Here is a 25,815-nt window from a genome sequence, read left to right as displayed (position 1 = left end):
GAATTCGTTAAGTGTGTACAACAAAATTTTCTGATTCATTATGTGGCTGTACCTACCAGAGAATTTGCAAAACTTGACCTACTCTTGGGAAATAAGGCAGGGCAGGTGACTGAGGTGTCAGTGGGGGAGCACTTTGGGGTCAGTGACCATAATTCTATTAGATTTAAAATAGTGATGGAAAAGGATAGACCAGATCTAAAAGTTGAAGTTCTAAATTGGAGAAAGGCCAATTTTAACAGTATTAGGCAAGAACTTTTGAAAGCTGATTGGGGGCAGATGTTCGCAGGTAAAGGGACAGCTGGAAAATGGGAAGCCTCCAGAAATGAGATAATAAGAATCCAGAGAAAGTATATTCCTGTCAGGGTGAAAGGAAAGGCTGGTAGGTATAGGGAATGCTGGATGACTAAAGAAATTGAGGGTTTGGTTAAGAAAAAGAAGGAAGCATATGTAAGGTATAGACAGGATAGATCGAATGAATCCTTGGAAGACAAACTAGTAAGGTGGAGGGGGTACCCAGGGAGATAGTGAGGAAAGAGCTCAATCTGAGATTGATACAGTTGATAAAGGCAGTAGCCGCTGTTGGAATATTGCATGCAATTCTGGTCACCTTCCTATTGGAAAAATGTGGTGAAACTTGAAAGGGTTCAGAAAAGATTTACAGGGATGTTGCCAGGGTTGGAGAATCTGCGCTATTGGGAGAGGCTGAACAGGCTAGGATTGTTTTCCCTGGAGCGTCGGAGGCTGAGGGGTGACCTTATAGAGATTTACAAAATTATGAGGGGAATGGATAGGGTAAATAGACAAAGTCTTTTCCCTGGGGTGGGGGAGTCCAGAACTAGAGGGCATAGGTTTAGGGGGAGAGGGGAAAGATATAAAAGAGATCTAAGGGACAACTTTTTCACGCAGTGGGTAGTACGTATGTGGAATGAGCTGCCAGAGGAAGTGGTGGAGGCTGGTACAACTGCAACATTTAAGAGGCATTTGGATGGGTATATGAATAGGAAGGGTTTGGAGGGATATGGGCTGGGCGCTTACAGGTGGGACTAAATTGGGTTGGGATATCGAGTCGGCATAGACAGGTTGGACCGAACGATCTTTTTCTATGCTGCACATCTCTATGATTCCAAGTTGAAAATCACACAACACCAGGTTATAGTCCATCAGGTTTAATTGGAAGCACTAGCTTTGGGAGCGCTGCTCCTTCATCCGGTGGTTGACAACCACCTGATGAAGGAGCAGCACTCCGAAAGCTAGTGCTTCCAATTAAACCTGTTGGACTATAACCTGGTGTTGTGTGATTTTTTACTTTGTACACCCCAGTCCAACACCGGCATCTCCAAATCAATTTGTATCACAGTGTGTTCTGAAAATTTCCTGAAAACAATTCAAATGTCTCAGCTTTCACTTTTTCCCATTTTCTCAAAGAATGCGTCTCAGGGCAACACCTAAACAAAGACAGACATAGAACAAATTTCCCTCCGAAATTCTAAAAATCAGCCAGGAAAATGCAGACACCCCAAAACTTGGAATAGTCAGAATCTGAGGAGCAATTCATTCACAAGAGAACAGTGAATGAGCGTACACGCACAAAAGATAAAGGCAAGGGAAGGAGGGGGTAAAAGCAAGTGAAAAGCATGTTTCTAATGATGACTTTTGGGTACATTGGTGTGTGTCATTTGATTTTTTTTTTAAATGTTATTGCAAACTTAAGCCCACAATCTTGTGCCAATTAGAGTACTGTGGTGTCTTGAAATTAACACTTTCCTTATATATTGTGACTTCACATTTTATGGAACATTACATATTCAGGATATTGAATTCTTCTCATTTTGCTTCTTTGTGAATCTAAACATTGACGTGGAGGTGGACTAGAGTGGACGAAGTTAAAAATCACAACAGGTTATAGTCTAACAGGTTTATTTGAAAGTACAAGCTTTACAGATTTGTATTTGCAGATACATTCTATTTTGTTCAAAAAGCACACAATCTGTCGGCAGTCAGTCCATGTGACATTTTATCAATTCCTACTTTGGAAACAGAACCAGTTTGACTCAAGGCTGGGATGCAGACAGACTCTAATATCACACCTTTAGTGCAATGTCTGCGGCGAGATGTCACTTTTTTAAAAATACAGGGTGACCCCCACAGCCGTGGGTCCAGTTATTGTGGTTTACCGCAGCATGAACATATAAAAAGGGAATGTTCTGGAACCAGGGACCAGGAGGCTGTCAGGAAGGTATGTTTCCCATTTAAATGAATGGGTTCGCTCCTATCCGCGGTTTCAGCCTTCTATTGTAGGTCCTGGAACGTATCCCCCACAGGTACAGGGGAACTACTGTACTGATAAAATTCCAAAAGTTCATTCAAAAAGATGAGAGACTTAACAAACAATCCAGGTCTTTTTCAATATATAATTTCAGTTACTAAACAATGTAAACTTTTGCTATTAATGCAGTGTCTTATAATCTTATACTCCACAACCACCTGATGAAGGAACAGCACTCCAAATAAACCTGGTGTTGTGTGATTTTTAACTTTGATAAAAACCTTAAGTCATCTTAGGAATGTGACTTGAAAGAAGTTTTGGGATTTACATATTAGTGAATCAAAACCTTCAACTTATTCTAAGTGATTAAAAACTTAACAGCAATCTAGGTTTGTTCAATACATCACATCACTTGTATGACACTTTGATCTTTCACTATAAATTCTGTGTCCTCTGATCATGCCCCACTACCTGATGAAGGAGCAGTGTTCCGAAAACTACACAATCCTTTATCGGAAATCCTTGGGGCCAGTTGTTTTTTTGGATTTCAGAATAAATGACATTTTCAGTGAAATAAAAAAAATCTTACTGAAAGCAGACCCACGTGTGACTAGTACGAGCGCTGAGACACAACAGACACCTGCCAGTGCTGGGCCACACCACCACGTCACATCGGAGAAACGTGGGTCAAGTGGGTGTGGAGTTGGGTCACCTGTTCACATGCCAAACAATCTTGTAATACAGAACCAAATAAATTTCACAAAGAACTTCGGATTTCAGAATTTAGAATAAAGGACTGTGTTAGTCTAATTGTTGGACTATAACCCAGGTGTTATGTGAATCTAAATATTGCTCACGTCAATACAAAAAACAGAAAATAATGCAACCATATATCCTAATAAAGACAGCCAGAATGAGGGAGTAGCCTCTAAAAATCAAACAGTAGCCTTCACAGAAATCTCAACAGGAGCTGTTGAAGAAATACAGCATCGAAAGAGACCTTTCAGCCTATTACGTATCAGCTCAATAAACTGGCCACCCATTGTAATCCCACTGACCAGCACCTGATCCACAACCTTGCAGGTTACAGTGCTTCAGTTATAGATTCAGATTCCTTTTTAACTAAATTGAGGGCTTCTATCTCAACCACCAAACTAAGCAGCAAATTCCAGGTAGCCACCATCTTCTGAGCAAAAATATTTTTCCTCATGCCCTCTCTAATCTTTCTATCAATCACCTCAACTGACACCTCTCTGCTAGAGGAAAAACAGATCTTTCCTTTCCACTCTATCCAAGCCTCTCACTATTTTGTACACCTCAATTAAGTCAACCGTTAGACTCCTACAAACACAAATAAATCTCCAGCATATGGAAACAAAGGAAGGTCACATGAATTACCAAGGTCATGATGTTCCATGGACTTGATAAAGATTTATAGGAGCCTCAACAATGCAGTGTTGAGATGAATAGGACTTTTGGCTCTTAGACAGAATTACAACTAACCATCAAATGGAGGTGGGCAAGAGAACAATGGTCACCCAACACCATTCAGTCATTCATAAAACTGCATTTTTGTAGTATATTTCACTCTTACAAAATGAACCAAATTAAACACCCTTTCCAACCCATTACTGTTTCTTTACACCCTTCAATTCTTCAATTCTTATTGGCCCCATGCTATCAGCAGCATTTAAACCTGTTTCTGTATCAAAGGCTACTCCTGAATAAATGTCAACACTGTAACCTACTCATAACAATGCCGCTCCTGTCATCATGTCTCCACAACTCACTCAAAACTATGGAATGATGATGATATTAGTTAGCCCTGAGCAACCATCTCTCTGTACCTGAATAGGTGGCAGGACATCAAACAGTTTCCTCCCCTAGCTTGTCCCTACAGTCTACTGCTCTTTATCACTTTGAAATTTCCTTATTACACTACCTATTTCTAACTTTTATTTAGGATTACCATCTTATACTAAGGTACAGATTTATACTTTTTAAATACACATTAAATAGGGCTGATATCCCCTTTAAGAAACTTACTTATCAAAGCAGCATTTCCATGAAACTGCATGAATGTGTAAGAGCTGTCAAAATAGACGATAGTAAATGAAATCTCACGAACAGCTGTGGGAGATCAGTTTAATATCCTATCCACTTTTATTTAGTATACATATAATTTCTCACTTATTTAGATCACATAGGTCAAGTATTTGTACTGATATTACTAACTTCAAAGACAAAAGGACTAACACTTCTTAATTATGCAAGATCAGACTGAACAACATTCTAAGCCCATCAGAAGTAACAGGCAGCATTTAGCAAGAGCTTAAACCATCTCTTGCCTCCCCAGGACAGATGTCACACAGACTCGTGTACAATAGATACAACTATGAGATACTATAGGGCTAAAATTTTTAATGAATGTACAAACTGTATATAAAAGAGGCTACTGTAAAACTGAATTTTGAATTCCATGGCCACCTCGAACTGTGCTACTGCAGATGCTCAATAAAGAGACTATTTTCACCCCTCACCTGATCTCAGTCGTTATTGAACACAACCCCATACTCCTTATCTTTGGAATCAATCTAATGAATCTCCAATGCAACTATATGCCTCCTCACCCTTGGCCCTCGATGTTGTGTTGGCTTTTTATTCTATCTAAGATCTGATTAACCTACATATCCTTTATTGTACTATCTTCCATGTGCCTATCCAGGAGTCACTTTAATGTCCTTAATGTATCTGACTCTACTACCACTGCTGGCCGTGTATTCCACGCACCTACCACTCTCTGTGTAAAGAACCTACCTCTGATATCTCCCCTTATCCTTCCTCTAATGATCTTAAAATGATGATCCCTCATGATAGCCATTTATGCCTTGGGAAAACGCCTCTGGCTATCCACTTTTTCTATGCCTCTCAACATCTTGTACACCTCTATTAAGTCACTTCTCTTCTTTCTTCACTCCAATGAGAAAAGCCCTAACTCCCTCAACCTTTCTTCATAAGACATGCCCTCCAGTCTAGACAGCAAGCTGGTAAATCTCCTCTGCACTTTCTCTAAACCTTCCACATCTTTCCTATAATGAGGTGACCAGAACTGAACACAATATTCCAAATGTGGTCCAACCAGGGCTCTATAGAACTGCTGCAAAACTTTGCAGCTCTTAACCTCAATCCCCCTGCTAATAAAAGCCAACCCTCCATACGTCTTCTTATCTAACCCTATCAACTTGGGTGGCAACTTTAAGGGATCTATGGATCTGGACACCAAGATCCTTCTGTTCCTCCACATTGTCAAGAATCCTGCCTTTAACCCTCTATTCTGCATTCAAACTTGACCTTCCAAAGTGAATGACTTCACACTTTTCCAAGTTGAACTCCATCTGCCACTCCTCATGCCAGTTCTGCATCCTGTCAATATCCTGTTCCAACCTACAACAGCACTCCACACTATGCACAACTCCACCAACCTTTGTGTCATCGGCAAACTTACTAACCCACTCTTCCACTTCCTCATCTAAGTCATTTATAAAAATCGCAAAGAGCAGAGGTCCGACACTGATCCTTGCAGAACGCCAGTGGTCACCAAGCTCCAGGTTGAATACTTTCCATCTACCACCATCCTCTGTCTTCTATGGGCCAGCCAATTCTCTATCCAGACACCCAGATTTCCCTGTATCCTATGCCTCCTTACTTTCTGAATGAGTCTACCATGAAGAACCTTATCAAATGCCTTGCTAAAATCCATGTACACCACATCCACTGCTCTACCTTCATCAACAAGTTTTGTCACATCCGTAAAAAATTCAATAAGATTTGTGAGGCAGGATATGCCCCTCACAAAGCCATGCTGACTATTTCTAGTCAAACTATGGTTTTCCAAGTAATCGTAAATCCTGCCTCTCAGAATCCTCTCCAATATTTTGCCTACCACTGACTTAAGACTGACTGGTCTGTAATTCCCAGAGTTATCCCCATTTCCTTTCTTGAACAAGGGAATAACATTTGCCACGCTACAATAATCTGGCACCATGCCAGTGAACAGGATATTGACGCAAAGATCATTGTCAAAGGTGAAGCATTCTCTTCCCTCACTTCCTGTAGTAACCTAGGATATATCCTGTCTGGCCCAGGGAATTTATCCAACCTTATGTTTTTCAAAATTTTCAGCACATCCTCCTTCTTAACATCAACCTGTTCTAGCATATCAGTCTGTTTCACACTGTCCTCAGAAACATCAAGGTTCCTCTCAGTAGTGAATACTGAAGCAAAGTATTCATTAAGGATCCCCCCAAGTTCCTCTGACTCCAGGCGCAAGTTCCCTCCACTATCCCCGATCAGCCCTACCCTCACGCTGGCCATCCTCTTGTTCCTCACTAAGTATAGAATGCCTTAGGGTTTTCCTTAATCCTATCTGCTAAAGCTTTTTGATGCCGCCTTCTAGCTCTCCTAAGTCCATTCTTTAGTTCCTTCCTGGCTACCTTGTAACCCTCTAAAACCCTGTTTGATCCATGCCTCCTCAACCTTAAATAAACTTCGATCTTCCTCTTGCCCAGATGTTCCACATCCCTTGTCACCCAAGGTTCTTTCAACCTACTATCCCTTCCTTGCCTCAGTGAGGCAAACCTGTCCAACACTATCAGCAAGAACTTCCTCAAAAACCTCCACATTTCTGTTGTGCATTTCTTTGAGAACATCTGCTCCCAATTTAGGCTGGTCCTAGTCTCACTAGCATGTGACATCGGTAGCAATCAGTAGTGAAGCAAAGAATTCATCAAGGACCTCCCCAACTTCCTCTGACTCCAGGTACAAGTTCCCTCCCCTATTCTTGAGCGGCCTGACCTTCACTCTGGCCATCCTCTTGTTCCTCAAGTGTAGAATGCCTTAGAGCATTCCCTGACCCTGGCACTCAGGAGGCAACATGTCATCCGGGAATCTCACTCATGACCACAGAATCTACTGTTTGTTCTTCTCATGATTGAATCTCCTATCACTATCGCTCTCAGATTCTCTCCCCCTTCCCTTCTGAGCCACAGAGTCAGGCTCAGTACCAGAAACCTGGCTGCTGTGGCTTTCCCATGCTAGGTCACTCCCCCCAAACAGTATCCAAAATGGTATACTTATTGAGGGGAACAGCCAGACGGGGTCGTTCATCTACACTGTTCACCTGTTCCTTCTCCTGACAGTCATCCAGCAACCTTTATCCTGTAACTTAGGTGTGACTACCTCCTTCTTACTCCTCTCTATCATCCCCTTAGCCTCCCGAATGATCCTGTTCTTTGTTCTACATAAGGGGTCCAAACTTGTATACAATACTTCATACTAATGCCTTATGCAGTTGCAGATACACTTCCCTTCTTTTATACTCTTTTCCTTTAGCAATAAATGCCAAAATTCCATTTGCCTTCCTTATTATGTGCTGTACTTGCATATTAGTTTTCCGCAAATCATGCAAGTGGTGATATCCCCATGTACTGATGCCCTTGTTGTTCTAGGTAACAGAGTCTGTGGGTTTAGAAGGTGGTTTCAGAGGAGCATTGGTGAGTTGTTGCAATGTATCCTGTAGATGGTGCACACTGCTGCCTTTGTATGCCAGTGGTGGAGACAGTGGATGTCGAAGTTGTAACATGGGGTGCCAATCAAGTGAGTCAGTTTGCTTTGGATGATGTCAAGTTTCTTGAGTGTTGTGTGGAGAGTATGTCATCACACATTTAACTTGTGTTCAAAGTTTGGGAGAAGATTTGTAGCTCGAGTGCTCGTTGTTGTGGTTCCGTTCGCCGAGCTGGGAATTTGTGTTGCAGATGTTTCGTCCCCTGCCTAGGTGACATCCTCAGTGCTTGGGAGCCTCCTGTGAAGCGCTTCTGTGATGCTTCCTCCAGCATTTATTGTGATTTGTATCTGCCGCTTCCGGTTGTCAGTTCCAGCTGTCCGCTGCAGTGGCTGGTATATTGGGTCCAGATCAATGTGCTTATTGATTGAATCTGTGGATGAGTGGATGCCTCTAGGAATTCCCTGGCTGTTCTCTGTTTTGCTTGTCCTATAATAGTAGTGTTGTCCCAGTCGAACAAGAGTTGTGTCTTGTAGGTGGTGTTTCAGGCTTTCGAGTGTAAAGTAGTGAGTTACTTACTATATAATTCCCATACTCTGACCTGCTCTTGCAGCAATGGTATGGCTGGTACAGTTCACTTTTCTGGATAACAGATGGTTTAGAGATGGTAACACCATGTCAAGAAATGAGGTTCAGAGTCTCCCATATGGGGTGGTCATTGCCTGACACTTAAGTGGCAAGAAACATTTGCATCAGAAAATATCCAAATCCTGAATGTTGTCCAGGTCTTGCTACAATTTGACTTGGGCTATTTCAGCAACCGAGCAATAGCAAATGGTGTTCAACATTGTTCAATGATGATTGCACATCTCCACTTCTGACCTTACGACCGAGAGAAGATCGTTGATGAAAGAGCTGAATATGGCTACGTCTTGGACACTAAGAAACTCTTGCAATGAAGTCCTGAAACTAGATGACTGACTTCCAACAACAACAACCATTTCCCTTTGTGCTAAGTATGACCCCAACCAAAAAGAAGATTTCCCTCAATTCCCATCAACTCCACTTTTGGCTCCTTAATGCCACACTTGGTCAAATGATGAATCAAAAGATTTGCCACAAAGAACCTGCTCTGATACCCACAGCATGTGGCAATTGCAGTTGGGGTCCTGTTCAATGCCAATGATCCCACAGAGTTTCAAGGGGAACTTGTCAGATACTCACTAGTTGGAGATGATCATTGCATGGCCCTTTTGTGGAACAAATGTTACTTTTCAATTCTATCTCATGTCTGTCCTCAATGCACACAAAGACAGACCACTTCCTTATCTGAGGATTTGTGAATGGCATTGAACACTATGGAAACATTAGTGCGACTTCACCATTTGTGCCTGATGATGGAGAAAAGGTTATTGATGAAGCAATTGAAGATGTTTGGGCCTGAAGGCAGTGTCATAACGAACCCCTGCAGCAAAGTCCTGAGATAGTTGGTCTCCAGCAGCCAAAAGCATCTTCTTTTCTATTTGGTATGACTCTAACCAGTATTGGAGACAGAGCAACCAGTGACAGCAGTATTATAAATTTTGCACTTGGTGATATTGAAACCAATCATTTGATTTAATTTCTGGCAAATATGAGTATAACGCAGAAAAATGTGACATTGTCTATTCTGGCAGGAAGAACAGAATGCATTTTATCTAAATGACAAGACAGTGCAGAGCTCGTCAATGCAGAGGGATCAGAGTGCCCAAGTGTACAAATCACAAAAGTTTATATATATGTACAGCAATTACTAGGAAAATTGACAGAATGTCATTGTTTATTATGAGGGAAAATTGAATACAATACAATCAAGTGGCCATGTTTCAGTTATACAAAGCATTAGTTGGACTTCTGGAGTATGGTGTACAGTATCAGGCTCCTTATTTAAAGGAGGATGTAAATGGAAGCAGTTCAGAGAAGGCTTCTTAGATTAATACCTGGACTGGGTGAGGTTTTGGCACGGTGAAGGTGGAAACAATGGGGGCTCACTATTTAGGAAAAGAGACAATGAGATTTTTTTTTCTGTGTTGAGAGCACTGAGAGAACTCACTTCCTCGAAGAATGGTGGAAGCAGAGATTTTGAATATTTATAAGGCAGAGGTAGATAGATTCTTTATAAGCAAAAGGGAATGGGTAGATAGAAATGTAAAGTAATCAGATTCAGCCATTATGTTGTTATCGAGGGGTTGAGTAGCCTATCCCTACACCTAATACATATCTTTACATCACTTTGTGGCTTTAATAATTTCATTGTCCACTCCTTCCCTCTGCCTCCAACACAAGCAAGATTAGTAACCACAGCACCTCTCACCAGCGAACTTGGTTGAGTTTGAATATTTTTAAGTAGCCTACTTCTTTTTCTATCTTAATCCAAACTCTAAAATCTTTTTTTTTTAATTTAGAATTTTTGTGTTACACTTATAAGTTATATAGACAAGGAAAAGAATAAATTATTCTGAAGAGTCATATTGGATTTGAAACGTCAATTCTGTTTCTCTATCCAAAGTTCTCCAGCACTATTTTTATTTCAGATTTCCAGCATCTGCAGAAATTGGCTTTTATTCTTACATTGTTTAAATTGCTTGTCTAACATTTATTCTTGAGTTTACATGGCATATGATTATTGAGGATGCCATTTATGCAATAGAGTTGGACTTGATTCAGGAAATCAGGATGTAGAATCAGTTTGGGTGAAGATGAGGAATAATCACTAGTGAAACTGGTCTCCAGGCCCCCTGGACAGTCAGCACAAAGTGAGACAAAGTATACAAGAATAAATATTAGTTGCTTGTAATAAAGGGATAACTATAAGCATGATAGACTTTACCTTTTAGGAAAAATCAGACTGACAGTTTTAGCCTCGTTGAGGAGTTCACAGACTGCTTATGACATAGTTGCTTAGAGCACACTTTCTGGAACTGACCAGAGGGCAGGTTATATTAAACTTAGTATTGGGAGTTGAGACAGAATTAATTAATAATCTCAGAATAAACGCACCTCAAACAACGACAATATGTTGAATTTTACATCCAAATTTGGAAGGGAGAAGACTGGGGCCAAGAGTGATTGAGTGAGCAGAACGTTGACAAACAGAATATAATGTGGGAAAACATGAAGTTGTTCACTTTGGCAGGAAATAATAAAAAAGCATTACTTAAACAAAGAAAAACTTCAAAATTCCAAGATGCAAAGTAATTTAGATGCTCTGGTGCATGTGACACAAATGTTGATATATATATATATATACACATCATGTAACCAAGGTAGCTAATGGGATGCCAACATATATTTTAAGAGGAATTGAAAGTAAGGATATCAAAAACAGGAAATGCTGCAACAACCTAATGTCGTCTTCTGAATCGAAAAAGAGTTATATTGTACTCAAAACATGAACTCTTTTTATCTGTCAACAAATGCTGTCAGACCTGCTGAGTTTCTCCCGCAGTTTGTGTTTTTGTTGCAGATTTCCAACATCTGCAACATTTCGGTTTTATTTAAAGAGAAAGCAAAGCTGTTACATGGGGCATTGGTAAGACCACATATTGAATAATGTATGCAGTTTTGGACTCTTTATTTAAAGAAGGATTTAAATCCTTTGGAACCATTTCAGAGGAGGTTTACTAGCTGGAATGAGCAGGTGGTTACCTGGATAGTTTGGACAGGCTTGACTTGTTTCCAATGAAACTTAGAAGAGTGGCTAAAGTGTATAAGCCAGGGAATGACAGATGGGTTTATGAATTGGAAGGGTTTCGAGGGATATGGGCCAAATGCTGGCAAATGGGAATGGGTCAACTTAGGACATCTCGCACGCATGGACAAGTTGGACCTAAGTATCTGTTTCCATGCTGTACAACTCTATGACTCAATACTGAATGGATTTGACAAGGTGAATGTCAAAGGGAGGTTCCTCTTGTGGGCGAGTCCTGCTTATTAACCAAGAGAATGACAGGTTTTGCTCCTTCTCCAATAGGAACACTTACATATTGATAAAGAATATTTTCTTGAACACATTAATGAATTCTTCATGATTCAAACGTTTAACATTCTGGAAGCCACAGTCAATGATTGGCAACTTAAAATCTCCTGCTATTACGACCTCATTATTCTTACATATATGTGAGATCTCTCTACATATTTGTTCCTCAATTTCCCTGTGACGACTGGGTGGTTTGTAGGACAAGGCGAAAGGGAGTACTGCCATTGCTGGAGATTAGAGTCGAGTGGTGCTGGAAAGGCACAGCAGGTCAGGCAGCATCCGAGAAGCAGGAAAATCAACGTTTCGGGCAAAGGCCTTTCAAGGTGATCATTCCTTTTTTATTTCTAATTGTAACCCCATATATTTTCACAGGACAAAGGTTTTCAGAAATATTTTCTCTAGTTAGGATTTGGAGGTGCCAGTGTTGGACTGGAGTGTACCAAGTTAAAAAAACCACACAACACCGGGTTATAGTCCAACAGGTTTATTTGGAAGCACTAGCTTTCAGAGCGCTGCTCCTTCGTCAGGTGGTTGTGGAATATAAGATCATTAGACACAGAATTTATAGCAAACATTTACAGTGTAATGTAACTGAAATTATAAGTTAAAAAAGACCTGGATTGTTTCTTAAGTCTCTCATCTTTCAGAATGGGCATGGTGGTTTCAGTTCTTTCATATGTAAATTCCAGAACTTTCTTAAAATTACATTCTTAAGTGAACTTTAACAGTAGGTGCCATGTTAGCCCAGATAATGCACTAAAGGTGTGAGATGCCCTGTGTGAGCCTGCCTCTGCCCAATGTTCAGAATGATTCTAATCTAAAAAAGGGATTAACAGAATCTTACATGGATTCATGCAGATTTTGAGCAAAATAAAATGTAATTCTGCAAGTACAAGTTCACCGCACAAACTTATGTTTGTGTGTGTGTGTGCGTGCCTACGTGCGTCTACACGCGCGCGGTGGGGGGAGTATGAGTGTCTGTGAGAGACTGTGTCAATGTGTACATGAATGAGTGTGAGTGTAAAGGGGTACGAGAGGGTGCATGTGAGAGTGTGGGGGTGTATGTGTGAGTGTATGAGAGAGAGCTTATGTATGTAAAGGTCTGTGAGTATGTGTCTATATCTGTGAGTATGTGTGTGTGCGCGTAGTGCAGTGGGGTCACCTGCAAGACCACAAGAAGTCGGAGCGGAAGTAAGGCCATTCAGTCCATTGAGTCCACTCTGCCATTCAATCATGGCTGATGAGCATTTCAACGCTGCTTACCCGTACTCTTCCCGATCCCTTAATTCCTTGCAAGATTAAGAACTTATCAATCTCTGCCTTGAAGACATTTAATGTCCTGACCTCCACTGCATTCCGTGACAATGAATTCCACAGGCCCATCACTCTCTGACTGAAGAAATGTCTCCCCATTTCTGTTCTAAATTGACCCCCTCTAATTCTAAGACTGAGCCCACAAGTCCTAGGATCCTTGCCTGGCAGAAACAAATTCTCAGTGTCCACCCTTTCTAAGCCATGCATTATCTTGTCAGTTTCTATTAGATCTCCCCTCAACCATCTAAACTCCAATAAATACAATCCCAGGATCTTCAGCTGTTCATCATATGTTAGGCCTACCATTCCAGGAACCATCCGTGTGAATCTCTGCTGGATACGCTCCAGTGCCAGTATGTCCTTCCTTAGTGTGGGGACCAAAACTGGACTCGGTATTCTAAATTGGGCCTAACCAAGCTTTATAAAGTCTCAGTGGCACATTGCTGCTTTTACATTCCAACTCTCTTGAGATAAATGACATTACATTTGCTTTCTTAACCACTGACAACCTGCAAGTCAACCTTTAGAGAATCCTGGACCAGCACTCCCAGATCCCTTTACACTTTGGCTTTATGAATTTTCTCACCATTTAGAAAATAGTCCGTCCCTATATTCTTTTTTCCAAAGTGCAAGACCTCACGTTTCCTCACACTGAATTTCATCAGCCATTTCTTGGACCACTCTCCTAAACTGTCTTTCTGCAGCCTCCCCACCTCCTCAGAACTACCTGCCTGTCCACCTAACTTTGTATCATCAGCAAACTTCGCCCCTAACACCTTCATCCAGATCATTAATATATAAAGTGAACAGCTGCAGCCCCAACACTGAAGCCTGCGGGACACCACTTGTCACCAGCTGCCATTCCAAAAAAGAACCTTTTTCCCAACTCTCTGCCTTCTGTCAGACTGCCAATCCTCAATCCATACCAGTAGCTCACCTCAAACACCATGGGCCCTAAGCTTACTCAGCAGCATCCCATGAGGCACCTTATCAAAGGCCTTTTGGAAGTCTAGGTAGATAACTTTCACTAGGTTTCCCTGGTCTAACCTACCTGTTAACTCTTCAAAGAATTCTAACAGGTTTGTCAGGCACAACCTCCCCTTACTAAACCCAAACTGACTTGTTCTAATCTGACCCTGCACTTCCAAGAATTTAGAAATCTCATCCTTAACAATGGATTCTAGAATTTTACCTACAACTGAGTTTAGGCTAATCGGCCTGTAAATTTTCCATCTTTTGTCTTGATCCTTTCTTGAACAAGGGGGTTACAACAGTGATTTTCCAATCATCTAGGACTTTCCCTGACTCCAATGATTTTATGAAAAATCACAACCAACACCTCCGCTATTTCTTCAGCCACCTCCCTCGGAACACTAGGATGTAGCCCATCGGGGCCAGGTGATTTATCAATTTTTAGAACTTTTAGCTTTTCTAGCACTTTCTCTTTTGTATTCAACTCTGCCCCCTGACTCTCCTTAATTGCTGGGATAGTACTCATGTCTTCCACTATGAAGACTGACGCAATGTACTTATTAAGTTCTTCAGCTATTTCCTTATCTCCTATCATTAGACATCAATTTGGAGCAGCCCAATTTCTACTTTTGCCTCTCATTTGTTTTTCATGTATTGAAAGAAACTTTTACTATCATGTCTAATATTACTGGCTAAATTACCTTCATGTTTGATTCACTCCTTCCTTTTTTCTCTGTTATCCTCCCTTGTGGGCTCCATCACAAGCAGTTCCAAAAAGCCATCCTGTAAACGTTCCATGAATTCCCTTTCTTTGGATCCTCCAGCAACATTATTCACCCAGTCCATTTGCATATTGAAGTCCCCCATGATCATGGTGACCTTGCCTTTCTGACATACCCTATCTATTTCCTGGTACATCTTGCGCCCTTGGTCCTGGCCACTGCTGGGAGGTCTGTAGTGCAACATGAACCCAAGGTACCGATTGAGGCCATCCCCACGGGTACCGAATTGAGCTATCAGCCTCTGCTCAGCCATTTTGCATTGTTGCCTGCCCCGAAGTCCGCCTTGGGCCCGTGGTTGAATGTCCCAGATTGCTGAAGTGCTCTCCGACTAGGAGGGAACATTTCGTCTGTTGATTATTGTGCACGTCCATTCATCCGTTGCCATAGCCTCTGCTCAGTCTCACCAATGTACCATGCCTCAGGGCATCCTTGCCTGCAGCATATGAGATAGACAACGTTAGCCGAGTCACAAGTACCTGCCATATACGTGGTGGGAGGTGTCCCCACGTGTAATGGTGATATGCTTGTCGACACTCTGACACATCTTGCAGGGTCTACCGTAACAACATTGTATGTTGTTGCCCTGAAAGCCAGGCAGCTTGCTACAAACAATTATCTGTTTGAGGTTTGGTGGTTATAGAGTCACAGATGTACAGCACGGAAACAGACCCTTTGGTCCAACCCGTCCATGCTGACCAGATATCCCAACCCAATCTAGTCCCACCTCCCAGCACCCAGCCCATATCCCTCCAAACCCTTCCTATTCATATACCCATCCAAATGCCTTTTAAATGTTGCAGTACCAGCCTCCAACACTTCTTCTGGCAGTTCATTCCATACACTACCACCCTCTGCGTGAAAAAGTCACCCCTTAGGTCTCTTTTATATCTTTCCCCCCTCACCCTAAACCTATGCCCTCTAGTTCTGGACTCCCCAACCCCGAGGAAAAGACTTGGTCTATTTATCCTATTCATGCCCCTCATAATTTTGTAAACCTCTATAAAAGGTCACCCCTCAGCCTTCGGTGCTCCAGGGAAAACAGCCCCAGCCTATGCAACCTCTCCCAACAGCTCAAATCCTCCAACCTTGGCAACAGCCTTGGTAATCATTCCTAAACCCTTTCAGGTTACATAACATCTTGCCGATAGGAAGGAGACCAGAATTTCACGCAATATTTCAACAGTGGCCTAACCAATGTCCTGTACAGCCTCAACATGACCTCCCAACTCCTGTACTCAATACTCTGACCAACAAAGGAAAGCATACCAAATGCCGCCTTCACTATCCTATCTACCTGCGACTCCACTTTCAAGGAACTATGAACCTGCACTCCAAGGTCTCTTTGTTCAGCAACACTCCCGAGGACCTTACCATTAACTGTATAAGTCCTGCTAAGATTTGCTTTCCCAAAATGCAGCACCTCACATTTACCTGAATTAAACTCCATCTGCCACTTCTCAGCCCATTGGCCCATCTGGTCCAGATCCTGTTGTAATCTGAGGTAACCCTCTTCGCTGTACACCTCCAATTTTGGTGTCATCTGCAAACTTACTAACTGTACCTCTTATGCTCGCATTCAAATCATTTATGTAAATGACAAAAAGTAGAGGACCCAGAACCGATCCTTGTGGCACTCCATTGGTCACAGGCCTCCAGTCTGAAAAATAAACCTTCACCACCACCCTCTGTCTTCTACCTTTGAGCCAGTTCTGTATCCAAATGGCTAGTTCTCCCTTTATTCCATGAGATCTAACCTTGTTAATCAGCCTCCCATGGGGAACCTTGTCAAACACCCTACTGAAGTCCATATAGATCACATCTACCTCTCTGCCCTCATCAATCCTCTTTGTTACTTCCTCAAAACGCTCAATCAAGTTTATGAGACATGATTTCCCATGCACAAAGCCACGCTGACTATCCCTAATCAGTCCTTGCCTTTCCAAATACATGGACATCCTGTCCCTCAGGATTCCCTCCAACAACTTGTCCACCACCGAAGTCAGGCTCTCTGGTCTATAGTTCCCTGGCTTGTCCTTACCACCCTTCTTAAACAGTGGCACCACGTTAGCTAACCTCCAGTCTTCCTGCACCTCACCTGTGACTATCGATGATACAAATATCTCAGCAAGAGGCCCAGCAATCACTTCCCTCGCTTCCCACAGAGTTCTAGGGTACACCTGATCAGGCCCTGGGGATTTATCCACCTTTGTGCATTTCAAGACATCCAGCACTTCCTCCTCTGTAATATGGACATTTTGCAAGGTGTCACCCATCTATTTCCCTGCAGTCTATACCTTCCATATCCTTTTCCACTGTAAATACTGATGCAAAATACTTGTTTAGTATCACCCCCATTTTCTGCAGCTCCACAAAAAGGCCGCTTTGCTGATCTTTGAGGCGCCCTATTTTCTCCCTAGTTACCCTTTTGTCCTGAACATATTTGTAAAAATCTTTTGGATTCTCCTTAATTCTATTTGCTAAAGCTATCTCATGTCCCCTTTTTGCCCTCCTGATTTCCCTCTTAAGTATACTCCTACTGCCTTTATACTCTTCTAAGGTTGTCTAAAGACGAGAAGTGGAGGCATGGGGAAGGTCATGGCGAGGTGCTCATTCTCATTGATAAAATGTTGTAGGCTGCAAAGAACATGGCGTAGTTTGTCGGCTCCCAGGAAGAGTACCCTGTTGGTTGCAGCTCGTGTCTGTCTCCTGTGGAGGTCATTATGGCTTCTCACTATGGCACGTCAGAACTGGCAGTTGATGAGTTGAGTATCGTATTCAGTTCTTATGAGGACATCCTTGAGTACTTCCAAGTGCCCGTCACGTTCCTCCTCATCTGAACAGATCGTGTATATGCGTCGGGCTTGTCCATTGGGGATGGCTATTCTAGTATGTTTTGGATGGAAACTGGAGAAGTGTAGCATCGTGAGGTTATCCATGGGTTTGCAATAGACTGAGGTGCTGAAGTGCACATCTTTGTTGGAGATGCAAGTGTTCAAGAATGAAACAGATACTAGAGAGTCGTCCATGGTGAGTTTGATGGTGGGATTAAACTCGTTGATCTCACTGTATAGTTGTTTCAGTGACTCCTTGCCATACGTCCAGAGAAAGAAAATGTTGTCAATATATCTGGTGAATAGGGTTGGTTGGAGGTTCGAACCTGTGCATGAAAATGTTGGCATATTGGGGTGCAAATTTGATCCCCATGGCTGTGCCGTGTGTCTGGATGAAGAACTGGTTGTCAAAAGTGAAAATGTTGTGGTCGAGGATAAAGCAGATGAGTTGTAGGGCAATGCTCGGAGGTTGGCAGTTGTTGGTGTTGAGTATTGAAGCTGTTGCCTGTTTTGACCGGTCTGTGGGTACTGAGTTTCTATAAGAAATCTGTCGTACCGCAACAGAAGCTGGGGGCCCAATATGCCAACATTTTCATGCACAGGTTCAAACAAGACTTCTTCTCTAAGCGGGACCTCCAAGCAACACTACACAGCAGATGTATTGATGACATTTTCTTCCTCTGGACATATGGCAAGGAGTCACTGAAACAACTCCATCAAGGACGGGCATTTCAGCAGCTCACTCTACCACAAACCCACGGATAACCTCACAATGCTACACTACTCCAGCTTCCATCCAAAACAAATTAAAACAGCCATCCCCAACAGATAAGCCCTACGCATACACAGGATCTGTTCAGATGAAGAGGTACGTGATGGGCACTTGGAAGTACTCAAGGATGCCCTCATAAGAACGGAGTATGATGCTCAACTCATCGACCGCCAGTTCAAATGTGCCACAGCGAGAAGCCGTAATGATCTCCTCAGGAGACAGACACGAGCTGCAACCAACAGGGTACCCTTCATTGTCTTGTACTTCCTGGGAGCCAAAAATATACGCCATGGTCTTTGCAGCCTGCAACACATTATCAATGAGGATAAGCACCTCGCCAAGACCTTCACCATGCCTCCAGTTCTCACATTTAAACAACCACCAAACCTCAAACAGATCGTTGTTCACAGCAAACTGCCCGGCTTTCAGGACAACACCATAAAATATTGTCACGGTCGACTCTGCAGGATGTGTTAGAATGTCGACATAATTACCACCATTATACGTGGGGACACCTCCCACCAGGTATGTGGTAGGTACTCATGTCACTCGGCCAATGTTGTCTATCTCATAAGCTGTAGACAAGGATGCCCTGAGGCATGGTACATTGGTGAGACCGGGCAGAGGCTACAACAATGGATGAATGGACACTGCACAACAATCAACAGACAGGAGTGTTCTCTCCCAGTCGGAGAACACTTCAGCGATCCGGGACATTCAACTTCAGATCCTCGGGTGACCATCCTCCAAGGCGGACTTTGGGACAGGCAACAACAGAGTGTTGAGAGTGAGGTGCTGGAAAAGCACAGCAGGTCAGGCAGCATCCGAGGAGCAGGAAAATCGATGTTTCGGGCTTTTGCCTCGATTTTCCTGTTCCTCGGATGCTACCTCATCTGCTGTGCTTTTCCAGCACCACACTCTCAACTGTAATCTGCAGTCCTCACTTTCGCCTAACAACGCAAAGTGGCCAAGCAGAGACGGATAGCCAGGTTCAGTCGCCATGGAGATGGCCTCAGCTTGGACCTTGGATTCATGTCACACTACAGGTGACCCCACTGCACTACACTCACAGACAGATCCTCTCTCATACGCTCACACATGCACTCTCACACTCCCCTTCTCACAGACTTATACTCCTTTACTCTCTCCCTCACTCACATACACATAGACACTCATACCCCGAGCACACATGCACCCATAAAGGTTTGCGGGGTGAATTTGTACTTGCAGAATTACATTTTATTTCACTCAAAAACTGCATGAATCCATGTAAGATTCTGTAAATCCCTTTTTTAGATTAGATTCAGTCTCAATGTTGTGGCACAGACAGTCTCACACAGGGCACATCACACCTTCAAATGTATTATCCAGGCCAACATGACACCTACTGTTAAAGTTCACTTGAGAATGTAAATTTAAGAAAGCTCTGGAACTTACATATTAAACCAAAATGCTGATTCTAAAAGATGAGTGACTTAACAAACAATCCAGGTCTTTTTCAACTTATAATTTCAGTTACATCACATTGTAAACTTTTGCTATAAATTCTGTGTCCTACGATCTTATACTCCATAATCACCTGATGAAGAAGCAGCGCTCGGAAAGCTAGTGCTTCCAAATGAACCTGTTGGACTATAATCTGGTGTTGTGTGACTTTTAACTTTCTCTAGTTACAGCAGTAATGTTTTTCTGAATCAAAAACATCACTCCCCCTCCTCTTTTGCCTCTCTTTCTGTCATTCCTATAGAATTGGTTAGGGATAGTCAGCATGTTTTTGTGCAAAGGCAATTATGTCTCACAAACTTGACTTGAGTTTTTTGAGGAAGTAATCAAGAAGATTGATGCAGGCAGAGGAACAGACATTGTTTACTTGGACCTTTAAAGGCCAAGGTTCTGCATGATAGACCCATTACTAAAGTTAGATCATGTGGGATTCACAGAATGTGCCAATTGGATACAAAATTGGCCTAATGGGTGTCAGAGAGTGATAGTGCAGGGTTGTTTTTCAGACTGGAGGTCTGTAACCAGCAGCGTTCCACAGAAATCGGTGCTGGGTCCACTTTTAGATTTTATTCTCACGATTTAGATGAGAACATAGAAGGCATGGTTAGTACGTTTGTAATGACACCAAGATTGGTAATATCGTGGACAGTGAAGAAGGTTATCTCAGATTACAAAGAGATCTTGACTGATTTGTTCAATGGACTAAAGAGTGGCAGGTGGAGTTTAATTTGGATAATTACAAGATATTGCATTTTGGTAAAACACATATGGGCAGGATTTATACAAAAAATGGTAGGGCCTTGGGTAGTGTTGTAGAACAGAGAGACCTAGGGGCTCAGATACATAATTCTTTGAAGTTTGCATCACATATAGATAGGCTGATTAAGAAGGTATTTAGCATGTTTGCCCTCATTGATCAGACCTTTAAAGTATAGGAGCTGAAATGTTATGTTGAGGTTGTACTGAACATTGGTGAAGCCTCTTCTAGAGTACTGTATGTAGTTCTGGTTACCCTTTTATAGAAAGGATATCATTAAGCATGTCAGAAAGGCATGGTCACGGTGATCATGGGGGACCTCAATATGCAGGTGGACTCGGTAAATAATGTTGCCAGTGGATCCAAAGAAAGGGAATTCATGGAATGCTTACAGGATGGCTTTTTGGAACAGCTTGTCATGGAGCTCACAACTGGACCTAGTGCTATGTAATGAACCAGACTTTATAAAAGATCTTAAAGTAAGGGAACACTTAGGAAGCAGTGATCATAATATGGTAGAGTTCAGTCTGCAGTTTGAAAGAGAGAAGGCAAAATCGGACGTAATGGTGTTACAGTTAAATAAAGGTAATTATGAGGGCATGAGAGAGGAACTGACGAAAATCGACTGGAAGCAGAGCCTAGTGGGGAATACAGTAGAGCAAAAATGGCAGGAGTTTGTGGGTAGAATTGAGGACACAGTACAGAGGTTCATCCCCAAGAAAAGAAAGATTATCCGGGGAGGGATTACACAGCCATGGCTGACAAAGGAAGTCAGGAAATGTATCTAAGAAAAAGAGAGATCCTATAAAGTGGCCAAGAGCACTGGGAAATCAGAAGATTGGGAAGGCTACAAAAACAAACAGAGGATAAAAAGAGAGAAATAAGGAAGGAGAGGTTCAAATATGAAGGTAGGCTAGCCAGTAATATTAGAAATGATAGTAAAAGTTTCTTTCAATACATAAGAAACAAACGACAGGCAAAAGTAGACATTGGGCCACTTCAAACTGATGCTGGAAGCCTAGTGATGGCAGATAAGGAAATAGCTGGAGAACTTAAAAGTACTTTGCTTCAGTCTTCACAGTGGAAGACATGAGTAATATCCCAACAATTAAAGAGAGTCAGGGGGCTGAGTTGAGTATGGTTGCCATTACAAAAGAGAAAGTGCTAGAAAAGCTAAAAGGTCTAAAAATTGATAAATCTCCTGGCCCCGATGGGCTACATCCTAGAGTTCTGAGGGAGGTGGCTGAGGAAATAGCGGAGGCGTTGGTTGAGATCTTTCAAAAGTCACTGGAGTCAGGGAAAGTCCCAGATGATTGGAAGATCGCTGATGTAACCCCCTTGTTCAAGAAAGGATCAAGGCAAAAGATGGAAAATTATAGGCCAATTAGCCTAACCTCGGTTGTTGGTAAAATTCTAGAATCCATTGTTAAGGATTAGGTTTCTAAATTCTTGGAAGAGCAGGGTCGGATTAGAACAAGTCAACATGGATTTAGTAAGAGGAGGTCGTGCCTGACAAACCTGTTAGAATTCTTTGAAGAGGTGACAAGTAGGTTAGACCAGGGAAACCCAGTGGATGTGGTCTATCTAGACTTCCAAAAGGCCTTTGATAAGGTGCCACACGGGAGGCTGCTGAGTAAGGTGAGGGCCCATGGTGTTCGAGGTGAGCTACTGGTATGGATTGAGGATTGGCTGTCTGACAGAAGGCAGAGAGTTGGGATAAAAGGTTCTTTTTCGGAATGGCAGCCGGTGACAAGCGGTGTCCCGCAGGGTTCAGTGTTGGGGCCGCAGCTGTTCACGTTATATATTAATGATCTGGATGAAGGGACTGGGGGCATTCTAGCGAAGTTTGCCAATGATACGAAGTTAGGTGGTCAGGCAGGTAGAGCTGAGGAAGTGGGGAGGCTGCAGAAGGATCTAGACAGTTTGGGAGAGTGGTCCAGGAAATGGCTGATGAAATTCAATTTGAGCAAATGCGAGGTCTTGCACTTTGGGAAAAAGAATACGAGCATGGACTACTTTCTAAACGGTGAGAAAATTCGTAAAGCCAAAGTACAAAGGGATCTGGGAGTGCTAGTCGAGGATTCTCTCAAGGTAAACATGCAGGTTGAATCCATGATTAAGAAAGCAAATGCAATGTTGTCATTTATCTCAAGAGGGTTGCAATATAAAAGCAGCGATGTGCTACTGAGACTTTATAAAGCTCTGGTTAGGCCCCATTTGGAGTACTGTGTCCAGTCTTGGTCCCCACACCTCAGGAAAGACATACGGGCACTGGAGCGTGTCCAGCGGAAATTCACACGGATGATCTCTGGAATGGTAGGTCTAACATACGAGGAACGGCTGAGGATCCTGGGATTGTATTCATTGGAGTTTAGAAGGTTAAGGGGAGATCTAATAGAAACTTACAAGGTAATACATGGCTTGGAAAGGGTGGACGCTAGGAAATTGTTTCCGTTAGGCGAGGAGACTAGGACCCGTGGGCACAGCCTTAGAATTAGAGGGGGTCAATTCAGAACAGAAATGCGGAGACATTTCTTCAGCCAGAGAGTGGTGGGCCTGTGGAATTCATTGCCGCGGAGTGCAGTGGAGGCCGGAACGCTCTTCAAGGCAGAGATTGATAAATTCTTGATGTCACGAGGAATTAAGGGCTACGGAGAGAATGCGGGTAAGTGGAGTTGAAATGCCCATCAGCCATGATTAAGTGGCGGAGTGGATTCGATGGGCCCAATGGCCTTACTTCCACACTCCTTTGTCTTATGGTCTAAGCTGGAGAAGGTTCAGATTTGCCATGCTATTGCTGGTACTTGAGGGTTTGAGTTATGGGGAAGAGGCTAGATAGGCTGGGACTTTTTTTCACTTAAGTGTACAAGGTAGAACAGTGGCCCTGTTGAAGTTTATAAAATCATGACGGGTATAAATAAAGTGAATGGCAGGTCTCTTTTCCCTCAGGTGGGAGATTTTAAGATTAGGGTCACATTTTTAAGGTGAAAGAAGAAAGATTTAAAAACTCATGGAATGCATTCTTTTTGTACAGAGAGTGGTTCGTGTGTGGAATGAAATTCCAGACTAAGTGGTGGATGCGAGTACAGTTACAATGTTTAAAAGATATGTACACGAATAAGAAATGTTTGAGGGACAGGTGCCAAAACCAGACAGGTGGGACTAGTTTAACTTGGGATTAAAGTCAGCATGAACTATAGTTGGACCGAAGGGTCTATTTCCATGCTATATGACTCTGTGACTCATGATATAGTTTCAAAATTAAGGATTACCCTTTCAAGAGAGAGGTGAAGACTTTTTTTTCTGAGGTTGCACGATTTTGGAACTCTTCACCTCAGATCTTTGTTGAGACAAGGTCATTTAATATTTTAAGGCAAAGTTAAATAGACTCTTGTTAGGCTGGGGGACCAAATATCAATTGGAGAGATGTGGATCTCAAAACAAACAAACAAATAAACACACACACACACAGTTTCTGCAGATCAGATTTAAAGGGCTAATTATCTAATTCTGCACCTACTTCACATGCCCCATTCAATTCTGCAATTATTGCTATGTAAAGCTTTGTCAGTGAAGAAAAATCTTTATACAGTACAGTACAACCATCTACTGTACATCAGGTTCAAGTGAACTCACAAGTTACAAGCACTAGAAGGCGTCAGAGGGTGTTCAGAACATAGTAAAGTTTTCAATAAACACATTGCAGTAAAGAGATTACCGATATTTCATTTCACTTTCAGAGGATTTGGTTCAATGTGTTCTTTTAATCAATTTCAACAACATTTAGACAGTTACAAAGGAAGCTTATAAATAAAGAAACAACACAAGCGTCTTCTTTACCAGAACGAATTGACCTATTAGTTGGATTAATGAATACTCGGAGGCGCCCATCCATCCACAAGTGAAAAGCGTTCCTTCTTCAACTTAAACATTTGAAATGTGCTACCTTGTTATGATTGGATGCTAAACAACACTGCAGCAACCCCCAGACCAAATCATTTCAATTCAGCGAGGCCAGGAAGCAAGTTTTCAAGCCCCCTCCCCCCCAAGACGTTGACCTCCTCAGTATTGTGAATTATTGCACAATGCAACTAATCAGAGACAATAACAATAAACAAACGCAAAGGCATCGGCCCCGCCATGGCCTGATTTCTGACACTCACCTGCTACTGGTTGTCCTCTCCTGGGACAATGTAACCATCGCGGGGGGATTGCGCTGTTTGACATGCTGGATATTTCACACCGCCACAAGTTCTCTGCTCCTGGCGGCAGCAGGGGGAGGGGAGGGGAAATGTCGCCACCCAGTAACCGCTGGATCCTCGCCGGGTTCTTTCCCTCCTCACATCAGAGGCGAGTCCCCGGCTTGGAGGCCTCAAACCGGCCCCTAACGTCCCGGTACCGCTTGTATTTTGTTGTTGTTGTTGTTGATTTAAAAGCGAAGATCCGCGGAAACGCCGCTGAAGCCGAGTCGGTGGTTCCCGGGCCGGGGGGGGGGGTTTATGGTGTAAATCCGCTGCCGCTGGAGGACCTTCTTCAAACCGTTGGCAACGAGCAAGCTCCACGCCGGCGCGCACCCTCTCTCTCCCGCGCGCAGTGCGCGGGCACAAAACACTACGCGCTCGAGGGCAGGGCGCGCCCCCCCGGGCCTCTTTCCTCCCTGCTGTTTGGACGAGAGCAAAGTAACATCTGCCTCAGTGCAGTCCATCACTTAGCGTTCTTGGAAGATGTGAAACAAATTCAGTCATATTCTGATTGAATGGCAGAACAAACTTAAGGAGTTGGATAGCTCACTCCTGCTCCTTGTTTGTATTTGACGAGCACCATTCATGGAGTTATTGGGGAGTTTACTATCTGCAATGTAGAGCCACATTTCAAGGATTATTTTCATTAGCAAAAGAGCTAGTTACGAAAAGGCACAGATTTAAGGTAATTGCCAAAATAGTTACAAGCAACATGAGGTGAGAAGTGCAAGGGTAGAATTTCTACCTCCAGGCCAGAGGATCTAACTTCAAGTACTACTTGCCTTCTTATGTCAAAACA

At 42.7% G+C, this 25,815-nt stretch overlaps 1 protein-coding gene across 4 annotated transcripts in view; it reads right to left on the bottom strand.

Annotated features, from left to right (window-relative positions):
- rngtt (RNA guanylyltransferase and 5'-phosphatase) overlaps nucleotides 1–25,345 on the bottom strand; it is a 419,390-nt gene extending 394,045 nt beyond the window's left edge. For 2 of the 4 annotated variants that reach the window (XM_087982267.1, XM_087982268.1), the window contains exon 1: nucleotides 24,939–25,336. In XM_087982267.1, coding sequence (XP_087838393.1) covers nucleotides 24,939–25,002 — 64 coding nt within the window. In that variant the 5' untranslated portion in view covers nucleotides 25,003–25,336. Of the gene's footprint in view, nucleotides 1–24,938 lie in introns of all 4 variants that reach the window. The other 2 variants (XM_043686797.2, XM_087982269.1) reach the window with 2 other exon arrangements.
- Nucleotides 25,346–25,815: the final 470 nt, after the last annotated feature.

The sequence above is a fragment of the Chiloscyllium plagiosum genome, unplaced genomic scaffold (assembly GCF_037043375.1).
Source record: "Chiloscyllium plagiosum isolate Xiang-an unplaced genomic scaffold, Cpla_swu_hap1 HiC_scaffold_3, whole genome shotgun sequence".
In the NCBI taxonomy this organism is placed as follows: Eukaryota; Metazoa; Chordata; class Chondrichthyes; order Orectolobiformes; family Hemiscylliidae; genus Chiloscyllium; species Chiloscyllium plagiosum.
The sequence above is the reverse complement of the archived record's forward strand: the minus strand, read 5'-3'. Positions and strand labels throughout refer to the sequence as shown.